The sequence below is a fragment of the Phalacrocorax carbo genome, chromosome 5 (genome assembly GCF_963921805.1).
Source record: "Phalacrocorax carbo chromosome 5, bPhaCar2.1, whole genome shotgun sequence".
Lineage (NCBI taxonomy): Eukaryota > Metazoa > Chordata > Aves > Suliformes > Phalacrocoracidae > Phalacrocorax > Phalacrocorax carbo.
In genome coordinates this window covers 13,442,354-13,465,274 of record NC_087517.1, presented here as the reverse complement: position 1 = coordinate 13,465,274, position 22,921 = coordinate 13,442,354, and the positions used below count along the sequence as shown (strand labels likewise).

Genomic DNA, 22,921 nt, shown 5'->3' with positions numbered 1-22,921 from the left:
AGTTCAACTCCACTGTTTTTTTTATTCTTGCAGCACATAAGAACAGCTAGAAATGTTATAGCTCACGCCTGGGAGTTACCAGCCTGGCACGACTGCTCTGGTCCTGACCTGCTCCTCCACAGGGGGACAATTTGTGAGGCACCCTTTAAGGTATGAGTGTGTGTTGACATCAGGGTCTTTCCAAGCATGGGGCACACAGCCAGTTCATCTGAATTACCTCCAAGGCTGCTCAAATTTAAGGCAGGCTTAAATGGTTGCTCTGTGACATTATTGGTGCTTTCTCTGGCACTGGCGCAGCCTGACTGTACTTAGGGCTATATAAGAACTCGGTATGGGCTGTCGGCCTGCTGTCCTTTCTAAATACATAGTCTAAATACATCCCATGAGGGAAACACCCAAGTGAGTTCCTCTGCTCTTCAAGCACGTGTTTTGATGTTGGTGTAAGAAATGTATCCTGTAGTCTTTAACAGCAGTTGAATGCACCTGTTTGTTGCCCTGCAGACTTCAGTCTAATAAAGTTTTTTTTTTAAAAAAAAGAAAAAAGGCAGTAAGTATTTTAGTGAGGCAGCTTTCACAGGCCATTTCAAAGGGTCTTTTTTATATTAAGCAAGGATTAATGATAAAGTAATTTGAATCAGAAAACCTTCTGGAGCATTGAGATGGTATCCCTGCAACTCTCCCATACATACTGTTTAACACAAGCAAGAAAAATCAAAGCCTGGGGAGAAGAAAATTAATTTAGTCCTTGAGAAAATCCAACTCCAGGCAAATGAAAAATATCACAGAGAAATGAAAATTCAAAATTCCTCTGCCATCCCCTTCCTATCACGTTAATCTGATTTAAATTCTAATTTAACTTTGCACGTAAGCATGTGCTTGAGGTAAAGCTGCTGTTTTGTCGTCTGCTATTCAGTACAAAGTTAGCTAGTCCATAAGAAATAGGTCATGAAAAGTTTAGCTTGTGTTTAATTGTTTGCCTGGTAAACTTGCATTTGATTTCTGCTGAATTTGGGCTTCAGATCTGGAACCTTGGAAGGTTCTTCAGGAAAAACTGAATCTAAAAGGGTTCTTCCCCCACCAGCCTCTGAGTACAGTGCACCCAATAGGGCTGAACACGGCAGGCAAGGGACAAATTGCTTCAGTCTTGATCCTTACAGAAGTTCCTGCTCAATGCAGCTAAGCAGAAAATGCAGCTTGAGTTCTGAGTGGCATCATTTCTCTGCTTAGGTCACATTCTTTTTACTGTCTTCTTGCTAGAGATGCTTCTTTTTTTCTCCCATGACTACTTCTAGCAAAAACCCTGAATTGAATGTTGTGCTACTGGTAAAGCATAGCTGTGTTTTAGCAGTGGCTGACAAATGATGGTAGTAGAACATGCAAGACTGCAAAGTTTTCTGGGATCCTCAGGATAAAAGATACTATGTAAATGTAAGCACCATTGAAACTACTCAAAGTGTCTCATAAGGTAATTAAATCTGGGACAGGATTATTTGTGTCAGCTTTCCTACTCTTTAAAAGATATACAAACATTGAAGTGCTACATCACCATGACATAAAAAGGAAAATACCAGTTCAATCCAAGAATTTATGCTGACAGTGATGGGGTCAATGGATTCCACATAGTGCCACCAGTGCCTTGGAACGAGCAGGACCTGGAATCAGAGACATCGTATTAGGGTACTAGCAGAGGCTTGAAGAAAGACAAGGGGATGTGGGATGCAGAGGCAGAATGAGGCATGGAATAGCGGTGGGTGGTGATCTCTATTTCTTTCTTTTAAAGAGCCTTTTCTAAAGAATTAAATGCCCACTCTCTCCTCCCATTGTGTCAATACTATGTAAGAAGTAGACGTGATCTAGAACTACCTCTTATCCAAACTCCTACTCATGTGAAGCAGGACTGTAACCATATTTCTAGGGTTACTTTTTAAGTAAGCAAGGTCTGGCTGTATAAAGGGAGTGCAGCTGGTGTAGCAGTAGAGCAGGGCTTTAGAGAAAGTCTCAGCCAAGCAAGAAGTCTTTTGTAGGCTCTCCAACCGAGCAGACTTCCCAGTTCCTTTAGAAGGACTGCCAGCTGGCTTCTCCAAAAAGCAGATATCCTAATGCTCATCAAGGTGATTAACAATATGTAGCTTTAATTCTGGTAAATACTCACCAGCATTACACTTGCCACTTTTAGCAGATAAGCTTTTAAAGGAAGGTGTCCCAGAAATCATGACAATCTAGTTTAAATCAGAGCTTTGCAACTCTATCAGGATGATAGCTGTGACATAAAATTGATTCTAACCCATGCCTTTTATGGTACAAAGACATTAATGTTGTTTTGATGATATAGTACCACTTTTACAGATTACTGAACATTAGATTAACATAGAGCTATCAAGAAAAACATAAAAGATGGCTTTTGACAGGGAATAAAGATGGTCAGAGGCGGATAAAAATATACACTTCAGAATGGAGAAAGTAAAGCAATGATCTGTATCTGAATTGCAGACAATTCTTTTTCTTGGTAGACACAAATTACTTAAAAGAATGTTCTGCTACCTAGATAGCCCTGTGCTTCATTATATCAAAACATGGCTAATGAGAAAATGTCTCTGTAGGAAACAATGACTGAGGCCCTAGTCCTGCAAATACATACTTACAGGACAGTCAGAGCAGAGTCATTTCTGAGCCACAGGACAAAATGTTCTCCAGAGGTTTCAATTTAAGTCAAACAAAAAACCCCATTGTCTCTCTAAAGGTCAAAAACATTTGGAAATTGTACTTTAATCTAGTACAGCATACAAAACAGAGAAGGGAATCAGTCTGTAGAGGGCCATTATCTAAAAGATATCACCAATTAATTATTACTGACATCTAAAAGTGTACAAAACCCTACACAGACTGAAGCCAGAACATGTTTGCTACACACAGCAAGTTTGAGCGGTGCTTTTATCACAGAAACCTACATTTTTAGATGAAAAGCGCAGTTGCATTAGCTGCAATGGGTTTATCTGTCAGCAAGTGTTTGCGCATGTTTCATTGACAGCAGAAGCATACACAAACCGCTCATCTGCTCTACAGGGGATCTTATGCTGTGCTCTGTTAAAGAATCTGGGTGCCATCCAAATGACAGGGAATAATGATGAAGCCTGGAGAATTTTGGTGTACAGCAGAAGACGGCTTAGCTTCTAGAGTAAGGAGCTGTTTCCAACAATGAGGTCCTTAATGTGAGACTTGCCTAGGAAGAGTGAGCTTGCTATGCTGGATGAAGACGCTAAGGAATTGGGGTATGGTGCAGAGGGAGGATATAGCTAGGGAACAAAAGCATGAGGCAAGTTAAGGGAACTGTATAAATGTTACAGTACTAGGGGCTGCCTGGAAAAACCAAGATGGAAATTAGGAATGGAAGGTGCTGGCTCAACATGATTCATGTGCAAAGCGGAGACAGAATTGCTTTGGAAAGAGGAGGTACAGCTAGGAGGAAAATACAGTCCCCTAATTAGTCCAGTCTTTTCGAACCAAAGAGAAGGAACTTGGTCTTTGGAGAGACTAATCAGAATTTACCTGCCAGCAGGTTAAGGGTAATAACTGCGAACTTGTGTATTTCTGCAGCTGGCACTGTTTGCTGCTGTGATTTATAGCGGACCTACAGAGTTGTGACTCAGAGGCAAAACAGGTACCACAAAGACACTTGCTCTCCTTCTTTATTTTTGGGTAAGCTTATGCCTGTTAAAATAAGGATTTATGGTAGCAAGAACGCTGAAATTACCAAAAACCAAAAGACTAAAACCTTAAGGAAGATGAAGAAATGGAAAAAAGTAATTAAAACTAAAAAATAAGGCTGGCAAGGGAGCAGCGGAACTAACAGAAGGCAAAAAAAAAAAAAAAAAAATCCAGCAAAGAGAAGAGGAGTAGGATTACTCTACCTTTACAAACTAGTATTCTAGGTTTGCAAACTAGAACCAAAAACCCCCACAACAAAACCAAAACGAAAAACCACCACTACCACCACCCCCAACTGTTGATCCCACAATAAAATAAAGCAGACTTCCATATATTTATGAATATGGGACACAGATTTAGCTACATTTGAAATGATGTTTCAATAGGAAATGTGAAAGTAAACCACAGTGAAATAATACGCACACAAAAAAACATGCAGCAAACATTTTACAGGGAAAATGTAAAGTGCAAAAGCAAGACAGAACTATTCTAAGCTAAGAGATAATTTTGTGTTAGCCTGCTTTCTGCGGAACATATCTAGCTTTGTGGGTTGGGGAGATACTGAACTAAACAGCAACCAATCAGGTAATTTTAATATTTGGGCTAGTGATAGGCAAATATAGCAGATGAAGTTAATGTAGGACAGAAATCCCAGAAAAGACAAAATGAAATTCTAGTCTGTAATGGGAGGAAAGAAACCAAGAGAACAGTTGGGAGAGCAAGTGGAGCAATGCTGAAGACTTGTACAGCACGGAGAAAAGAACAAGTTTAAATCCTCAATGGACATGATTAACTCAATACAGTGCAAAGGTAGGGCAAAGGTGGAATTGCTTCAAAAAGAGAGCATACCCTGAAGTGAAGTATTATACCAAGAAATTCGTGCTCATTAGGAAAAGGTATTTGGGTAAATACGCAAGAAAAGGAAGCATCAAAGAATGCCAGTATTATGGGATGAAAAAGATGGGGGCTGTTGGGGGGGACCCAAGCAAATCCCAGAGCTGCTTGAAACCCTGGCAGTGAAAAATAAAATAAATGCATAGACAACTCTGTGGGATCACCATATGAGGACTCCACAGGGGTGCTGCTACCCCAGCCCATGGCCTGTCCCAGCCAGTGCCTGGCTGCCCTGGTGCTAGGAGGTGCTTCTTATGCTGCCTCGCTCTTGAGCTGGTGTCTTCCCACCCACTGAAAGAGTGCCCAGGGCCACTGACAGCAGAAACACAGGCACAGCCCTGGGGTGGTCTCTGGACAGGAAGGGAATGGGGCTGTTACCATGCTGTGTCCATAGGGACCCAGGCGAGGGAAGGAGGGAAGCTCAGGGAAGAGGTGGAACAGTAGAGTCAGGAACTGGCAGCTTTCACCTTCAGTTTGCTTGACTTTTTGTGCACTCATGGGATTTTCCATGTGCGTTGCAGGCCGAGTGGTGTTTTCATCACAAAATTCTCCATCTCTTTTGTAACGGAGGTGATACTTCTGGTGTCTAGAGGATGAGCTGGGCTGTCTGCCATGTTGAACCGAGCTTTTCCTATGGAGCCAACTGGGGCCAGCTCTGTAGGCTCCCACATGAAAAATGCCTCTTCCTTCTCCAAAACAGACTTATCAACCATCTACTATGCATAATGCTGTGGACAGCTCTCAGTACTCCTTTACTAAAATCACTTAAACTCTTTTCCAGCAAAAGCAGTTTTTCACTGCAAACCCGTTTAAAAAGTACTTTATACACTTTGAACTGAAACATTTTATTGCTTTTTAAAAAATTTGAATTAATGCATTTCCTGACTTACTACAACACCTTTTTTGTTTGGTTTTTTTTTTGCTTTTTTTTCTTGATTATTGAGAGTTTGTCCTGCTGTTCCCCCCTTTAAGCCCAATCTGAAGTTCTCATCCCTTTTCTTTGAAGGTGGCACATAGGGAAATCCCTCCCTGACTTCATGAATATTTCTGCTTGCTCAGGGTTGGGTTAGAAGTCAGAGGTCTGCCTGCGCTGTTGTGAGCTCTGGCTGCCAAGCAGGATCCCACGGTGTGTCAGACACTGCAGCAGGAGAACAGAAAGAGAAAACCTTGCAGCTGTATGCAGGAACTTGGTGATAACTGTAGTTGTGGATGCAGACTGAGTCTGCGATGTGTTTCTTCAGACTTTCAGAAGACAGGCAAGAAAAGCAGGGGAGGAGAGCTTCTGAGCAGCACATCATGGTGATAGACAGCGAGCAATAATGGTGATCATTTCTAAATAACTCTTCCCATACTGTGATGATGTTTTTCAAGGCTGGCAGGGAGCATCCTTCTCGGATTCGATGTGCTTCTGAGTTTAGCTCAGTTAGGCCTTTCCTCGCATCTCTGTTGTCTAGAGCTGCACTGCACCTCCTGGCTCTAGGCTGCACCTGGGACACAAGGCCAGGAAAGCAGGCAGCAGGGCAGCTGGGTGCTGCCTGTAACAGCATGGGTCCTCGTGTGCACTACTGTCTGGCGTAGCATGAGAGGGAATGGCATTGCTCACGCGAGCCCCGTGTACAAGGTGTTGGCTCTCCATTAGGAGGTCAGATGTGTGGAGACTCAAGTGTCTACCTTCGGACAAGCTGAGATGCACGGTCTCATCTTTCTACTGTTATCTAGTTATATGGACATGGATTAAGAGGAAGATGGATTAAGAACAATTATATTAGCAAGCAGGAAGGAAGCAAGAAGCTGGTGAGCAGTGGAGCAGAGGAAAGAATGATCAATGATTTTGTATTTGTATAGAATCTCAGTTTTTTGAAGCCTTTTCAGGTGGGATTCATCTCTCCTATTTTCAGTCATCAAGAAAGTTAAGCATCTATGTGTTTAGACTTCTTTTATAGCCTGTGCTGAAGGACAAGACGGGATCAATGTTCCTGCAGGACTATAATCGTATAAGACAGGGAGGATGAATCGCCTTGTAGAGGTGCCAGGTTCCTCCCACTGTTGGCAGACAGGACATCTGTCCTAGATGGGTTAAGTTGAGGGTAGCAAATCTCACCCTAACTCTCTTAGTACTTGTCCCAGAGTGTGGGGTAGAAGATAGTAGAACAGACATGTTTTGCCCCATTTACATTCTTTTAAGCAGTGTTTGCATATTCGTGAAAACAATCAAGATGTTACTAGAAATACTGCAGAATTTATGAACAAATAAAATATTAATGCTTTGGGTGAAAACTCACTAGTTCAGTCAGTACAAATCCACCAGCAGTCAAGCTCCTGCTCCATACTTACCACTCAGCCTTGCAACCACTGCAGAGGCGACCAGGTCCAAATATTTATACGGAGCCCCTGCGTTTGTGTGATGCAGCTAGAGGTTGTTATTTTATGGATATAGTCGTGTACAGCTGCAAACCCTAAAACTACTCAGCTGCCTATTTAAGTAAGCTAGATATCTAAATGTTATCATAATTTGTATCGAGACACAGATCACTAATGTATAACCAGAAGTTGATCACGACCTCTGAGAAAATTCAGGCCACAGCCACTGGTCAAGTACAGGATAAAACCTTATAAAACCTGAAGTCTCAGCCAACTACTTAAATTCATAACAGAGACTCACCTCTAAACAATACAGTGAAAGGGCACAAAGGATGCAATTAAAGTACCCATTGTGCATTGGTACAATGTTATATGAAGGAATCCTCCTTTAAAGCCTTAAATGGGTGTAGAAAAATGGCTTGTAGCAAACAACGACCAGAAGGTGGCATTAGACACATGAAGTTTTTGACATTCAAAGCTGCACTCACTCTACATGCAGTTGCTCTCCTGAATACCTAACACCTTTGTCTTTATTTTTCAACCCTTTATTGTTAAAATATGGAATGGAAAATGTTCTGTGTACCCTCTGGGAACGCTATGTATTATCACAAAATAAAGCTAGCTGCAAATTCTGTAGTAATTGTATTAATTCTACATGAAAGCCACTGCTAAGCATATATCAAGACTATTATTTAGGGATCCTCTCCCTTGTTAACAAAGGAGGAGTTCTAGGTCGTTTCTCTCCATCAAATGGCAGCAGTCCCCAGCCACCTGCCCCATAAGCTTTGGGATGAGATGCTGGAAAGCACCACCCAAAGGTGCTGATAAAATGGATAAAGGCAACACCTTGCTCGTCCGTTATTGCCTCTACATTACTTTCTCCCCAGAAGTCCAAGCAGTATCTCCTTCATGGCAATGCAGACAACTTGTATTGCTGAGCTGGCTCAAGATCTTTATTCCTAGCAAGATTAACTTGTAATTGCTTTAAGCCTAATTAAAATTAAGACCATATTAAAGCTTCACTACCATACTTGATCGTTTGAAAGGAGATTATAAATTGAAATAGTGTTGGGGATCACGGATAACACAGTGCTGAATGGATGTGGCATTTTTATCAATAGTAAAAATTTGTTATTTGTACTTTAAATTATTGAACACTGCAACTTTACAAAGTGCAGAACATGAAACTAATAATTTGCTCTAGGAGTATGACTAGGAGACAATGTAGTGCAAACAATTAAGGTTGATCACAGATTCCCCATTTGCAAATGTACCTGCAGAAGAGCATATTCTTCCCAGTTGACAGACATCATCATCTTGTTGGAAACTACTATCCTGCTCCAGTCTGCCACCTCACCAGTTCACAGGAGCGCTCCTCACTCTGCCTTCTCAAAATTAGCTAGATTAGCAAAAATCCATTCTTTCAATTGTTGAAGGCAGCTGGGTTTGCCAGCTAGGGGCAAGGGAGCATTCGCACAAGCTGCTGAGCTGGCAGGTCAAAAGAGGTGATAACATCTGGTAGGAGAAGAGTGAAAAGGTGCTACAAGCAGCAACTCCACCATCTTAAGTGGTCGGCGCAATGAACATCGCAAAATTCCTTTGGAAAGGCCTGTCAGTTTGAGATGCACAGGAGTGCTTTACAAGGACATGCGCTGCTGAACAAATGAAAAAGGGTAATTCAGATGCCAAATACAGACCATGCTGATTAAATAGAGGATGCTATTTACAGCAGAAGACCAGGAATTAAGAGTCCCGAGCCCTACTCTCATACTGCTGCTGACTGCCTGTATGACTATAAGGCAGGCACTTATAACTGAACTTTCTCAGTCCAAAAGGGTTAATCATGCCCTCATCCTTGTAAAGCACTGTGAAATCTCTGGATGGTGTCTGCTCTAAATGCAAGTCTCATTATAATACTCTGCTATTAAAGCAACAAGTCGGGCCAATGTTCCCTGGTGAAGGTTATCCACTATCAAAACATGAGTTCCTTTGCTGGCTTTACATGCTCATTAATCAAGCACATTTTATGGAACATACTGGTTTCAGAGTAGACAGGTTGGAGTATTGTTCAAGGTTTTAAAGCAGACAAATTGGAGGGGATTGCAAGAACTGTGATGAAATTGAGCAGCCAATTGAACTAACTCTCCAAATGTTTGCGGTTTTTGTACAAAAAAGGCTAGTAAAGTAACTGTGAGCAAAGAAAGTTCCCATGCTGAGAGAAATGTGTCAATCCTGAGTGCAGACTGTAGGGAGAGGGAAGTTTCATGATTTGTCAAGATTTCCTAGCCCTTAATTAGCCAGTGAAATAATTTACTAAAATCTTTAAAGTAACTTAAGGCTTCTATGTGAATGGTACCTGTCCTGGGCTGAGTGTAACCACATAGGCTGTCGTGTTCCTAAACTCAGGAAAGCGTTTCAGATCAGGGTTGGCAATGTTGACTTTGCTGAATATGCTTGATTCCTCATAAGGGATCCTGGTGGGATAAAGGAAACTGGTGTCACCAGGTGGAAAGAGGTGCCATCTCTTCCTGAAAATAGACGATAAAAATGTATTCAGTGCATGTCAGTTATAGCAAAGAACTAAAGGCAGTAGCAAGGTTTTCAATAAAACATAAATCTGCCTTGCTGTGTGAATCTCCTACGCAGTGAGAACACAGGCAGTGCTTACAGGCTGTCTCCTGAAAGTGTTTTTAAAATATTCCACTTTTTAATTTTTTAACTGAAAAGATTTACAGCTTCTCACAAATGATTTTTAAAAGGCAGATAAAATAAAATTTTAAAAAAGCTCCTCCATCTGGTTCTTTCTGCCTTTTACAGAGCAACACACAGCACTTACAGATGCTCAGAGCTTTAAAAATTGCTCTATAAACCAGGGGAAATAGTTTTGTTAAAGACAACGCACTTTCATTCACTGAATGAATAACTGCTGTACCCATGTTTGTTTTAAAAGGAGGGCATCATGTGTTTACAATGGTAACAGTAAAGGGGTATGGACGTAATCGTCTGTCTCCTATCTTCACCTACAGTACTTATTTGGCTGTTAGCTGCAAACCCCTCATTCTTAGTAAAACTCACCTTGATGCTCCTATGCCACAGATGGCATACATAAAAAACAGAGACATTCACAGGCATAAGCATCCTGAAACACCTGCATTTGTTATCAGTACCACGTGATGCAAATGTGGCTTGTGTGGGTCACTGGGGTTAAGAACTCACTGGGCGTGACGAAAAGCCCAGATGGAGCAGGACACGGTTGTTGTGCTTGTGAGGGCACTCAGTTCCAGGCTGCTCTCTATGTGCCCAAAGAAACAGGTCAACACACCGCAGTGTGGAGCCAAGCAGAGCTGAGACATGGACCTCGTCCTCAGGAGCTAATGTTTCTATTTCACTTACACAGACCAGATCAAAGAGGAGCAAAAGAATATGCCAGAACTGGTGGTGCCAGTTTTATGGGTACTATAAATGAAATATCTTAGCAGGTACATACGTTATTTAGAAATAGGAGTTTTATATGGCAGTACTTTAGGTGATGGAAATAACCAGAAAGGAATACACAAAGGGAGAATTTATTACATTTAAGAGGTGCCAGACAATCAATACAGCAGTGACCCACGCACTAAGCAATGGAAAGTAAAGGCAGTACTTTGCAGCACAGTTGGACAATTTGAGCAGCTCTCCTCTTTGTTTCAGACTTCAGGGAGATCTTTTCTTCTTCTCCCTTTCCTTGGTACTCACTTCTTTCTTCTTGCCTACTGCTTCTGGTTGTCAGTTCTAAGTCACAGATATGAAAATGGGAGAAAAGCAGCCAAATGGCACAAAACCGGAAGAGACAGGAATAGCAGGATAGCCAGAACTGCAGAGATTGGCACACATGGAAGTGTCATCGGCCGCTCACATTTCTTGGTAATTACCAAAGCTACTGCTGGGTGCAAGCACAAAAAATAGTTCTCCTGAAATTCAAGCCCTCTTGCAACTTTATTTTTCCCTCCAAACTAGAGCCTCTGAAGGGGCAGAGAATAACTAGTTAGAAGGCTCATGGGTTAATCCTGCAGGCTTATGACAAAGCAATATCATGAAGCAAAAAATTAAGAAGCCCGAGGGATGCAAGGAGGAAATTCAAGATAGCAACAAAGGGCTAAGGAGTCATCCCTGGCTTTCCTGCAAAGGCAAATCTATTTAAGTTTAGCATAAGCTCATATTCTGTTACAAAGCCTGTCTTGTTTGTGAGTCCCAAAAGGGAATCTTCTGCTCTGAAGCAGCACAGGATTCACAATCTTGTGCAAGTTTGCAATCTATTTATAGGCTTTGCTCTTAAGAGGAAAACAACCTTGTCTTTTCAGGCCACACAAAGGTTTTATGCTGCTTCTTTCCCTGAGAGGAACAAGGATTTTGGTCTACCAGAGGGGCAGGAAGTGTCTTGGGAAGGCAGGCAAAATTGCTATGTGATGCTGGAACTCTGGCTCAAGTTCAACACCTGAAGGTAGAGATCAAAGAGGCACAGCAGGTATTGGTCCTGCTAGACTACCCTACTCATTTAGTACACCCAATATTTAGATGGATCCTTAGAAGATATTTAGGCACATAAGTGTCATGGTTTTCAATGAGATTTCTGGCTCCTAAATACACTTAAGTGTTTGGACTTCAATGCATAATGCTTACTGATGTGATCTGAAGGCTACAGGACTGGTTGCAGCAAAGCGCAGTGCTGAAGGGTGCCTCTGCTGCATGTTCACCCAAGGATCTCAAGGCTGTTCATGAACATGAATGAAAACCTGCCTGAGACCTTAACAGAGTTACCCTTCTTACAGATACGATGATGACAAATTCATTTGCTTCAGGCCTCAAAGCTGGTCAACCTGCGGCACTGCCTGGCACAGAAGCCAGCGTAGAAGCTACCCTGATGCCCAATCCTGCAACTTAATCACAAGACCACCATGATTTTACTGCTTTATAAAATGTCAGAGCAATTAATCACATTAAAATCCCCCTAGCAAATTATTCCTTCTACTATATCCCATCAAACCTAAAAAATGCATGCAACTTGTTTTGTTACTGTAGCATTACTCTAGCAATAATAGATACCAAAAAACCCTGAGGCCAATGTGCAAGGAAAGGATGAAAAAAAGAGAATGGGGGGAAAAAGAAAAGACAGCATGCAAACAGGCAGAAAGATACAGCAACAAAGCCACATGCTCCAAAATTAGCTTGGAGCCTCAAGTGCCCCTTTCGACTTTGCTCACAGCTGGCTGCTCCCAACCTGATGTTCCCCTTTTAAATTAGTTCTAGCAGGCTATTAGAGGCTCTTGCACAGAGAATATAATAAAAGTCTAAAGTAGTTTGTTTCCATTTTGTTTCTGAGATTTTTATTTTTAACTCTTTATTTCCTAATCCCAAATTTCTGAATTTATAACTACTAGGAAGATTAAAATGTTTATTATTGGACCACATAACACACAGATCAGAAAAGATCTTCAAACAGAAGAAAATAAAATTGTGTTACCTCCATGCCCCAGTCAAACCCCAGCCCACAAAGTTCTGCCATTTCCTATAGAACAGTTCTTATTCTCTTCAATTATTGAGAGCTCAGAAAACTAAAATAATCAGGACCTAGAATTAATACTCAAGAGTCCAAAACTAATTTTATAGCACAGTATAACTTTCTCCTGTACTTGTTGTATGTATATGTACTAGTTACCTTCCTTGTACTTGCAAGACTAAGTTGCAGCCGTAGGAATCCAAATGGCAGGGGGTGTTTGCTCCTTCAGAACCAATCCACAGCGTGCTCTCTTTCCCACTTCTTCCAGGAAAACCAAAGTCTGACCACCTTATATCCTACAGCAATGAAAGGGTTATTTATGTAAGCTGTTGAACTGATTCACATCCTACCCTCAGTTCTCTGAGTCTCTTTTCTTGTCCCCCCACTGCTCAGTTGTTCTTTATCCACTGCAGCTGTTGCTCCTTGGTGGGGTTCCTGCATGCACAGCCTGTGCCCCTTCCTCCAAAATTCTCCTCTCCAGTAGCGTTTCTTCTGCTGACTTACTTCTTTTTCTGACTACACAGCCTCCCAGATCTCTGTCTCCAGTTTTCATACCAGTCTTTCATATCACTCAAGTTACCCATTTGCTCTACTGCCCAGCTGCTCCTGGCCACACATGGCTTCTTTTCCTTCTCTTCAAATGCTCTTTTTTCCCTTTCTCTGCTCTTAACCATCCACCTAAGCTGAGAATTGCTTGTAGAAAAATTCTGATATGTGGCATTTAAAAAAGAATGAAAGGAAGGAAAAATCCCTATTCCCTTTTCAAACCAATTTGATAATCCATGTAGTATATTTGTTCTCTCTTTGTTCCTGCCTCAGCTCTCTTCATGTATTCTGGCAATGCAGCCTATACCTCCATCTCTGACCCAGTGGTATGCTGTTTTTTTTAAGTTTCTTGTTATTTAATGGACACATTCTTCTGCCTTTGCAACTGTGGAGGCAGTGAACTTAAAACTACTCAATTAGCTGGTGAGAAAGGGCAGAACAGGTATACATGTATTATGAACATGATCCTGGAACCTTCCAGTCCATTGATCCTCCCACAAGCAATTCTCTGGGGATGACTTGGAGGGACCGCGAGGTATTTTTCAGATAGTTCAAGGGTTTTGCAGGATGGCTCTGTATAGCTTGGGTAAAGCTTTCCAATGTTTCTATAGCTCACCCTGCCACCTGCAGGGCCTGATCATTTGTTTATTGGAAAGCACTTGAAGTGTACTGGCCAGAGATACTGGTGTCTTTTGGCTGGAGCCCCAGACTGAGCCTTAGGAAACAGTTTCAATTCCTGGCTCCCTGGTGGTGTCAGGCAAATCACTTCATCTCTGAGTTTTATTTTTCCCCGTCTTGAAAAGGAAGATAACAGTATTTGTTCTGTTTCAGTAAAGCACTTTAGGGTCATTCACATCACCTAACTTTAGGAACCTAATTTAAGCTTGGCTCCTGCTCTTGTCAAAGGACTCTCAATCATGCCTTGGAAAAGCCTCTCTCTTTCCACTGTCTATAAAGAGAAAATAGAATTCTAGCCTAATTTAAGTGTGTAAGCTAGCTGCTTGCAGACAGGTGGATGACTATACTTTTTTAAGATCTATGGATGAGGAAAACTACAGCTAGACATTACCATAAGGATGACTTCACCATGACTCTGTATCAGGAAACCCTCAAAATGAGCAATAGCCTTCCTAAAAATTAGGTGTTGCTAGAGATTTGGAATTTCAGAGTTATTGATTTTAAAGATATAATTTGAAAAAAAATGCAGAAGTGTAATATCAACATTTGTCAAAGGCAGCAAAAAATCAAAAAGTTGCTCCTATAGATTTCAGCAGCCATAAAATTTAAAATCCAATACAACTATTTCAGTGATAAAGTTAAGCGTAACACCACCTCTACACTTTAATCTCACACCTAAATAGTTTTTGTATTTTGTTACAATTTAAGTGGAAAGAAAGCATACATAATCAATATAAGATTTAAAAGAACTTTTTGAAAATGGTGCAGCTGTAGCAAATAGTTGAAGCGATTATGGGTAGAACAGTTTTTAACCAATGAACTGAAAAGGAACCGGTAGGATTACTGAAATCTTGTCACAGTGGGTTCCTTTTCTACAATAAAAAGGAGAAATGTACTAAAAGGTGTTCCAACCATAACAGATGGCACATTACTCGTGAATTATATTTATTTCATTTGCTGCTTATAATGAAGTTAATCTGTACCCATACGTCACTATAAAAGGTCTCATTTCTATTTAAACTTCACGCATATATCTTGCTTCTGATTTATATCTCAAATTCTGTAATGAAATATCAACTGAACAAAAAATGTAAGATGCTAGATACTGCTCATAGATTAGAATAATGGAATCATTACCTTAGCCCACACAACTGTAAATGATAAACAGTGCAATCTAAATTTCAAACAACTTCTAAATGGCCCTATTAATCACTATAAATAACAGTGCAGTTGGCCTTCTTTTCCCCTTCAGATCACCTTACGTAAATCTAAATAAAATCTAAAAAGAAAAAAGGGGTTATCATCAAATTCACACAGGAATGGAAGAGAATTTCTACAAAGAACTCTTCTGGCTGGTATAAATTGTGTAGCAGTATTTCAAAAGCCGTATGAGTCTGGAACTGACGGATGCATTTCACTCCCATGCCTGTGAAACTGGCAGATGACATACACCATATTTGCTTGCATAACACCATTGATTTTTTCCTTTCCCAGATTCTGCTTTAAAAAAATTCCACAGCATAACCATTACGCTTGCCTATTCTAAAATTGCAGTACAATCTGTTGCTTGTTATAGGTCAGGTGATGAGGTTGTGGCACGACACCTGCAGAGAAATGCAATTCCTGGAGCCTCAATTTTGTTCTTGAATGGGGGCAAGGGGAAGAAGGAGGTAGGGAAATGGTTGTTTCCTTCAAGTGTGTTTTTATTGACCGAATGAAGCAGCAGGCTATTCAGATCTTCTGAGCTGCTATTACCTTGTGCCATAAAACACAGGAAAATGCTGTCTGTTGAGGCAGAAAGAGAGAAGACCAAGGCAGGACCATGAGGGAGGAAGTCACTCAAAGATCTGAGGAAGCCTGAATCATCCCTGGAACTCCCAACTTAGTTCAGACAACATGACCCAGTATCAGAGTCATGCAGTCCAAGTTTATGTGATCCTGGTTGTGTTTCAGTGTGCTTAGGAAGGGAGGAGAGAAAGAAAGGTAAAACAGTCTCTGTACCTCAACCTTACCTTCCAACCCACAGACCGATGGGAAAGGAGGCAGACTGAAAAAAGACTCAGCATGGAAAAATACTACTTTTACTGGTATAAAAAAATAAAATACATATAAGGAGCATGTGAAATGCTTTCTGAGGAAATCATTAATTTGAGGGGGGTTATCAGTTCATATTCTCTGTCACGCCAGTGATACGTTATTTGCAGGGAATTACGATTCCATCTTCACATTTGAAAGTATAGAAATGAATAAGGCTTCATATACTATTTTTATTTTATATCTTTTGAAAAAATACACCTTTTGTAGAGCTACCCTTAATTTTGCCCTCTGACAATTTGCAAGAAGTAGCAGGAATGTAGATGAACTAATACCTTGAAATAGCAGACAAACATGAAGAAAGTAAAAGAAAATACCCCAGGTAGGTGTCCTAATACCTGCATTTGGAAATTACCATTTGGAAATTAGTAGATTATGTACTTCCTTTTACAGGTTACTTCATGTATTTTACTGCCTCCACAGACAATAAAGGTATGATGATCCAGAAGACTCAGAACTTCTCCTACTCACAAACAGTTAATCTAAATATATTAAGGGAAGGAAATGTGCCACTTGACAATATGAGCCACAAGGCAAAACATGGAGCAAAACCATGCTACAGCCTTGTTGTTACAGGAGAATTCATGCCATCAAATCCTCTGTCCTGAGTGGAGCTGTTACTTCAGGTACCATTTGGGTACAAGGTGGATCTGGGGCAGCAGCAGGGTCTCAAGTTTGCAAGATGCCAAGCCTGCCAGCTGCCTGTCATTTCCACACCCTATTCCCACCTCACTTTCATACCTTCAGCAGAGGTGCAGGGAAGGAAAGCGTTCAGCTGCAAAGGTCACACATGACTCGGTGCTGCCCCAGCCTGCTCAGTCACAAAATGATCCTGGGCTAAATGGGAAGGGGAGTGCTGCCAGTCTGGTAGTTATTTTTGCCACTTGTGGTGTTGTTTTTAAGCATACAAGGAGACCCAGAATTTTAGATGGCTGCCACTTAGTACTAGCTTTCCGTTAGCCTGAGAGCCAATAGCTTTTATTTGAAAATTTTTAAATAAATGGCCAATGGAACAAGGCGGGGACAGCAGTAGGGGTTTCAGAAGCTACACTACATAATTTGCAATGTCTAAACTAGGAAGAGATAATATTAATGTTTTACCTGGAAAATTTCTGGCTTTTCTTCAAACATCGTGGCAATGTATTTGTAGTCAGCGTAAGCCCAATATTTGGAGTACTCGTAACAACTGAATGGTCCAGAGAGACAAGAAGGCTGCCCACAACTCCAAGCCAAAAACTCTTCAAGTGTAGCCTTCACATAGCTACACCTCGTTTCAAACTGGGGAACTACAGCAACAAAAGAAAAGCCAAATATTACATGAGCACTGAGCACAAATAATATGTAATTTCTCTCTCAGCTCTGGTTAAATGCAACATGAGACTAGGTGGCTGGACTCTGGTCAATAAAATGGTTTTCATCACCTAACTCATAATTAAAGACTGAGACTATTGCTTTTTCATTAAGGTTTAAGCAAACGGCTGTTACTTTGAGCTTGCTGCGAGGTAAAAACTCAGCAATAGTTGTTCATGTGCAAGGCACCCTTCAGCACAGTAACTCAATAATACGTTCAAGTTCCCTAAACAACTGAGAGTCCTCTGCTTCATCTCCCTTCTTAAGTGTGAGCTGCAAATGTGCACACAAGTATTTGAGTACCCTTTATTATGTCACTGTGAATTTATGTAGATGGACATGTTCATCTTTCCCCTTCTCCGAACCAGTAACCGAATCAGCACAGTAATGCGTAGGAAGTTAATCTTGCAGCCAATGAGCGCCAATGTTCAATCTAAAATGCTGTGTGTCTTTATTTTTCATTTGGGACTGACAAAAGCATATTGAGGTGTTCCTTGGCAGACATAAGAAGTATTTACCAGCACTGTTTTTCTCCTGTCATGCTTTGGTGAGGCTGACTGATACAGCCTTTCAGCTCAAGGTCAGGTCACTTGGAAGGCCTACAAGATAACCACATCACAGCATACTTTAATTGTGGTTAATCAGAGATCTTCATTTCCCACAGCTGCTAATAGTGCCAGCTTCAAACACACTTATCCAATGGTTAAAAAAAATAAATATTACTTTACTGTAACTACTACTGGGAAAAAATTACTGCAGCCTGAATGAATGACAATGACGGAGCTGCAATTTAACCTTGTGTAACTTGCACAGAGCTGCTCAGAAATGGGATCCTTTCACTGCTGTGCAGCAGCAGCTCTTCGTTCTTTACTGCTCTCATTTTATTATTGCAGTAATTCCCATAGAGTCTCATACATTTGTTCTTATTCCCTTTGGGCGGGAGAACAGCTTTTACAAACCTTTATCACTATCATTTTGCCATTTTCCATTGTAGTAGCCTAGTAGTGGTTTTCCTTCTCCTCACTATCAAATTCATTAACTAAAAATAAACCCCACTATCACACCATTCAGCAATCTGTAATCTGGGTCTGTGCAGTAGAAGGGCTCCCTACCTAAGAAATGCATACAAGACATACAAATCACCTGCAACAACCAAAGCCCCTATATCTGATTCCCTGTGTTGCAGTCCAATGCCCCCTCCTGATACCCAGTCATTAATGCAATGCACATCATTTTACTAAAAGATGGTCTGATGGAAAAATCAGATAAAAGATACAAGCGCTACTGAAGTATACTTCATATATACAGATACTCAGTATCTGTATAATTTTGATGAGAACAGAGAGTGCTTACGACACTGCCTATTTTCCAAGATAAATCAGGAGCAAGTGCTTTAAAGGCAAGTAATATGCTCTTTTTACCTCACAGTGTATTTCACCCTGAGCTTCATTTCAAAAAATCCAACTATGAAAGGCAAGACTGTCTTCGAGGATACAATCTCCTCAGGCAGGGTTCTTGGTTTAATTTATAACTTGTTCAGTACCAAGGTGGGTGCTTATGGAAAAATAAATAGTAATAAAAAACGTATTTGGGCAATCTGGAGAGATTGCTTAGATGGATTCGTAGACTGCAACTAGTGTGAAAATGTTAGCAATGGGCAGCTGAGAGCAAGAACATTATTAACCAGTTTGCTAATACTTAATAACTAAAAGCTGAAGGTGTTTCATAATTGATAAATTGTAGATTAAGCCATCTAAGTCTAAAGTAAGCTACCAGTGCTGCCTGATGAGATAGTATCTGAAGGCATGACAGTCCTCCTCTCTCTCACCTAATGCCACAGATTGAAACTGGAGGGAGGGAGAGAGGCAAGAAGTGTTTTTTGCAGGAAGCAGCTCCCTTCCTTAGTTGAAGTCTGGTCCTGGCAGATGCCAAATTCTGTTCTACTCAGAAAGACAGTGTTTGCAATGTATGCTAGAAGAAATGTAGACAAAAAAGACAATAGCTTTAGAAAATACCCTAATGCTCCAGTAAGAATGCAAGTGAAATGTGTCCTCCATTTCTTTAAACTTAAAAGAAAACCAAATGTCTATTCACAGCTGCTGGGCAATTAAAATTATTTAAACGAATAATCCAAGCAAGGAATAGCCATTTAATACTATAACAAAGCACAGGCACACTCACAAACCACACAACTGGCCCTCCACATCCAACTCCCATAACCATTGTGACATTTATTTAGCATATGATATTTGTATTATATTTTCAGCCTCCTATTCAGCTACTGAGTCTATGGCCACCTTTGCAGTCCCTCTCCATGTCAAACCTCAGAGGTCTGAATTCTTTCGCCCTCCTTCGCGATAGAACCTCTTGGGCAGACGTCCAAGCTGCAGCCCTTTTCTATCCAACAGCATCAGTTCTACCCAACATCTCTAAGAGAGATCTCCCCAGAGATCTTGTGACTCATAACTGATCAGCATGACAACCTGTTGCTCTCTCCAGCTTCTTCACAGTTACCTCATTGTTTATTCATTTCACAACCAGAGAAAATGGTCAAAATAAGAAACATCTGCATACAGAAGGCAGTTTTGTGTAAGCTTTCTTCTTCCTCTGTAATTGCTGGTGTGCTCCAGGTAGCCATCAGATAGAAGGGCTATCATGCTGCATTTTCTCTGCCAGAAACTCAACTTCCATAGCTGCTCCCCACCCTTTATCTCACCTCAGAAAAATCACAGAATCCCAGGTTGGAAGGGACCTCAGGGATCGTCTAGTCCAACCTTTCTAGGAAGAGCACAGTCTAGGCAAGATGGCCCAGCACCCTGTCCAGCCAAATCTTAAACGTGTCCAATGTGGCCGAGTCAACCACTTCCCTGGGGAGATTATTCCAATGGTGACTGTCCTCACTGTGAAAAATTTCCCTCTCGTGTCCAACTCAAATCTCCCCAAGAGTAACTTGTGTCCATTCCCCCTTGTCCTCTCCATGTGACTCCGTGTAGAAAGGGAGTCTCTATCTTCTCTGTAGCTGCCCCTTAAGTACTGGTACATGGTGATAAGATCCCCTCTGAGCCTCCTTTGCTCAAGGCTGAACAAACCCAGCTCTCCCAGCCTATCCTCGCATGACAGGCTTCCTAGTCCTTTGATCATCTTGGTGGCCCTTCTCTGGACCCCCTCCAGCCTGTCCACATCCTTTTTGTATAGAGGGGACCAGAACTGTACACAGGACTCCAGGTGTGGCCTGACAAGTGCTGAGTAGAGCAGGATAATGACTTCTTTCTCTCTGCTGGCGATGCCCTTTTTGATGCAACCCAGCACCCTGCTGGCCTTCTTGGCCGCAGCAGCACACTGTTCGCTCATGTTGAGCTTCCTGTCCACCAGGACCCCCAGGTCCCTCTCCACAGAGCTGCTCTCCAGCCAGGTGGATCCCAGTCTGTGCTGCACTCGTGGATTATGTTTTCCCAGGTGCAAGACCTTACACTTGTCCTTGTTGAACTTCATAAGGTTCTTGCTGGCCCACTCCTCCCGCCTATCCAGATCTCCCTGCAGAGCAGCTCTCCCTTCTGGAGTGTCTACTTCCCCACTCAACTTGGTGTCATCTGCAAACTTGATCAGGCTACACTTGATCCCATTATCCAGATCACTTATAAAGATGTTGAATAACATTGGGCCCAATATTGATCCCTGGGGGACTCCACTAGTGACAGGTTGCCAGTTTGAGAAAGAGCTATTTACCACCACCCTTTGGGCATGGCCTGTCAGCCAGTTCCCCACCCACTGCACAGACCACTGATCTAGGCCATAACACATCAATTTCTCTAGGAGGAGACTATGGGGGATCATATCAAAGGCCTTGGAGAAGTCCAGGTAAATAATGTCCACCGCCCACCCCATGTCAACCAGGCAGGTCACTTTGTCATAGAAAGCCACCAGGTTTGTCAAGCACGCTCTGCCTTTAGTGAAGCCATGTTGGCTTTTCCCAATCACGTGCTTCATTTGACTTGTGATGGCCCCAGGAGGATTTGTTCCATAAATGAAACTCTTAGTGTGACTGGAACTAGATGGATAGGCATTTCCTGATTAATAGCACCTTCATTGCTCTTGTAATGAACGCTGGTACTCTCTCTGGAGGTATCTCTGTGAATGCTTAATCCTCTGATTCTATTTTTTCCCCTTTTATGGACACATACTGTTTCACTTGTGTAATCACACAGAATACTATCAAACAGACAACCTTAGGTAGCTGCAAATAATTCACACAAATAATATTGCTAGCTGCTATGTTTTCCATGTTTCAGATGTGCCTTCCACATCCATATGACTCAAGAAGTTCCAAACAAGCAAGAAAAGCAAATATAAAATCCAAGAAACTCCCACCAAGTTGCCCCATTTGCAGTTCTCACTTCTTTATATTAAGGAATATTCAGTTTGGGAATGCTGCCCCACCCAGGCTGCAGATGTGGCACTAAAGAAATATGAGAAATTGTCACAGTAAGAGGTCTCAAATTATTTAAGATCTTCCAGATGAAACTCATGGCTTAAATAATCTCAGCAGCTCTGAAACAGTCGTTTCAGACACCAAAATATACCCACAAGCAGGAGAACAGTTTCTTTCTCGCATATGTTTCCAACTTAGTGGCAGGCGTGGTCCCATCTAGTCTTAAGGCAACGAATCTATTGTAAACATTGGAGGAATATTCAGAGAGATCAGTACAATTTTAGTTGTATTCTCCTGTTGCTTTCTCTAACCACATCACTGCCTCCGTTTCATCTGGGAAAGTTACCATGAATAATGATAAGAGAGACCCTCGCTGAAAAACAATGTTAAGCGCACAAGAGCGAGATCAACCATCTTCCAAACGACAGTGGCACATGAAATGTATTACATTATTTCAGACTCTGAGATGGCTTGGCTAATGGCCTCACTAATATAGCCTTACAATGCAAATTTTTTATAGCATCACAGGTCTCATTCAGTTACAATATAAACCCTGAAGGCTCTACCCATTTCTAGCTCACATTAGCATATAACAGAGGCTCCTGAAGAGAAACCGATTTCTGCCTACGGATTGATGCCTTTATGAAAAAGCAAAATATAGATAGATGCAACTTCAAGATACAAATTCCAATTTAAATCCACTCTATATCCCTAGTGACTACAAGTTATTGTCAAGTGATGACTCTTATCTACTTAGCTGGTAGCATTAATCCATCACTTAGCTATGTAACACTCCATCAATCCCATCAGAAGCTCTTCCAGCTGAAATACCCAATTGGCTCTCAAAAAGCACCTAATAATTAATGGAGACTAGGACTAAAACTATCCTTTTACCTGGTAAGCCTTGCATATTACAACTGAGATATATTAATGAGGTGTTAAGGAAAATGTCATATGTATGCAACTTCTTCCCTATTGGCAATGGGATGCCTTTTACATGTAGTGCAAGAGTTGGCTGATACCTCATCAAACTATAAAGATACTGCTGTGAAGATGTGTACCAACATATTAATTCTACACCTCAGTTATCCCATCTGTGGAAAGTGAATAAATAACATCTGTTTTCCCAGGAAGGACATAGGAATCATTAATCTATGCTGGTAAAATGCTTTGCAATCCTGAAATGCCCAGCGTTTTCCCTCTAACATTTCTTCCTGTTTCATCACTTCTCTTGCAAAAATTGAACATGAAATAATACGGTCAGTAACACAGTGTTGTTAAGACAATGTGATGTAATCCTACCACTTCCATAGGAACTGGCACACCCT

The 22,921-nt window shown here is 41.3% G+C and overlaps 1 protein-coding gene across 2 annotated transcripts in view; it reads right to left on the bottom strand.

Annotated features, from left to right (window-relative positions):
* HSPBAP1 (HSPB1 associated protein 1) overlaps nucleotides 1-22,921 on the bottom strand; it is a 38,325-nt gene that overhangs the window by 1,694 nt on the left and 13,710 nt on the right. For both annotated transcript variants that reach the window (XM_064451226.1, XM_064451225.1), the window contains exons 3-6: nucleotides 16,916-17,100; nucleotides 12,656-12,792; nucleotides 9,317-9,488; nucleotides 1,569-1,652 (exon numbers count right to left, since the gene is read on the bottom strand). In XM_064451226.1, the coding sequence (XP_064307296.1) occupies nucleotides 1,569-1,652; nucleotides 9,317-9,488; nucleotides 12,656-12,792; nucleotides 16,916-17,100 (578 nt within the window). The remainder of the gene's footprint in view (nucleotides 1-1,568; nucleotides 1,653-9,316; nucleotides 9,489-12,655; nucleotides 12,793-16,915; nucleotides 17,101-22,921) is intronic.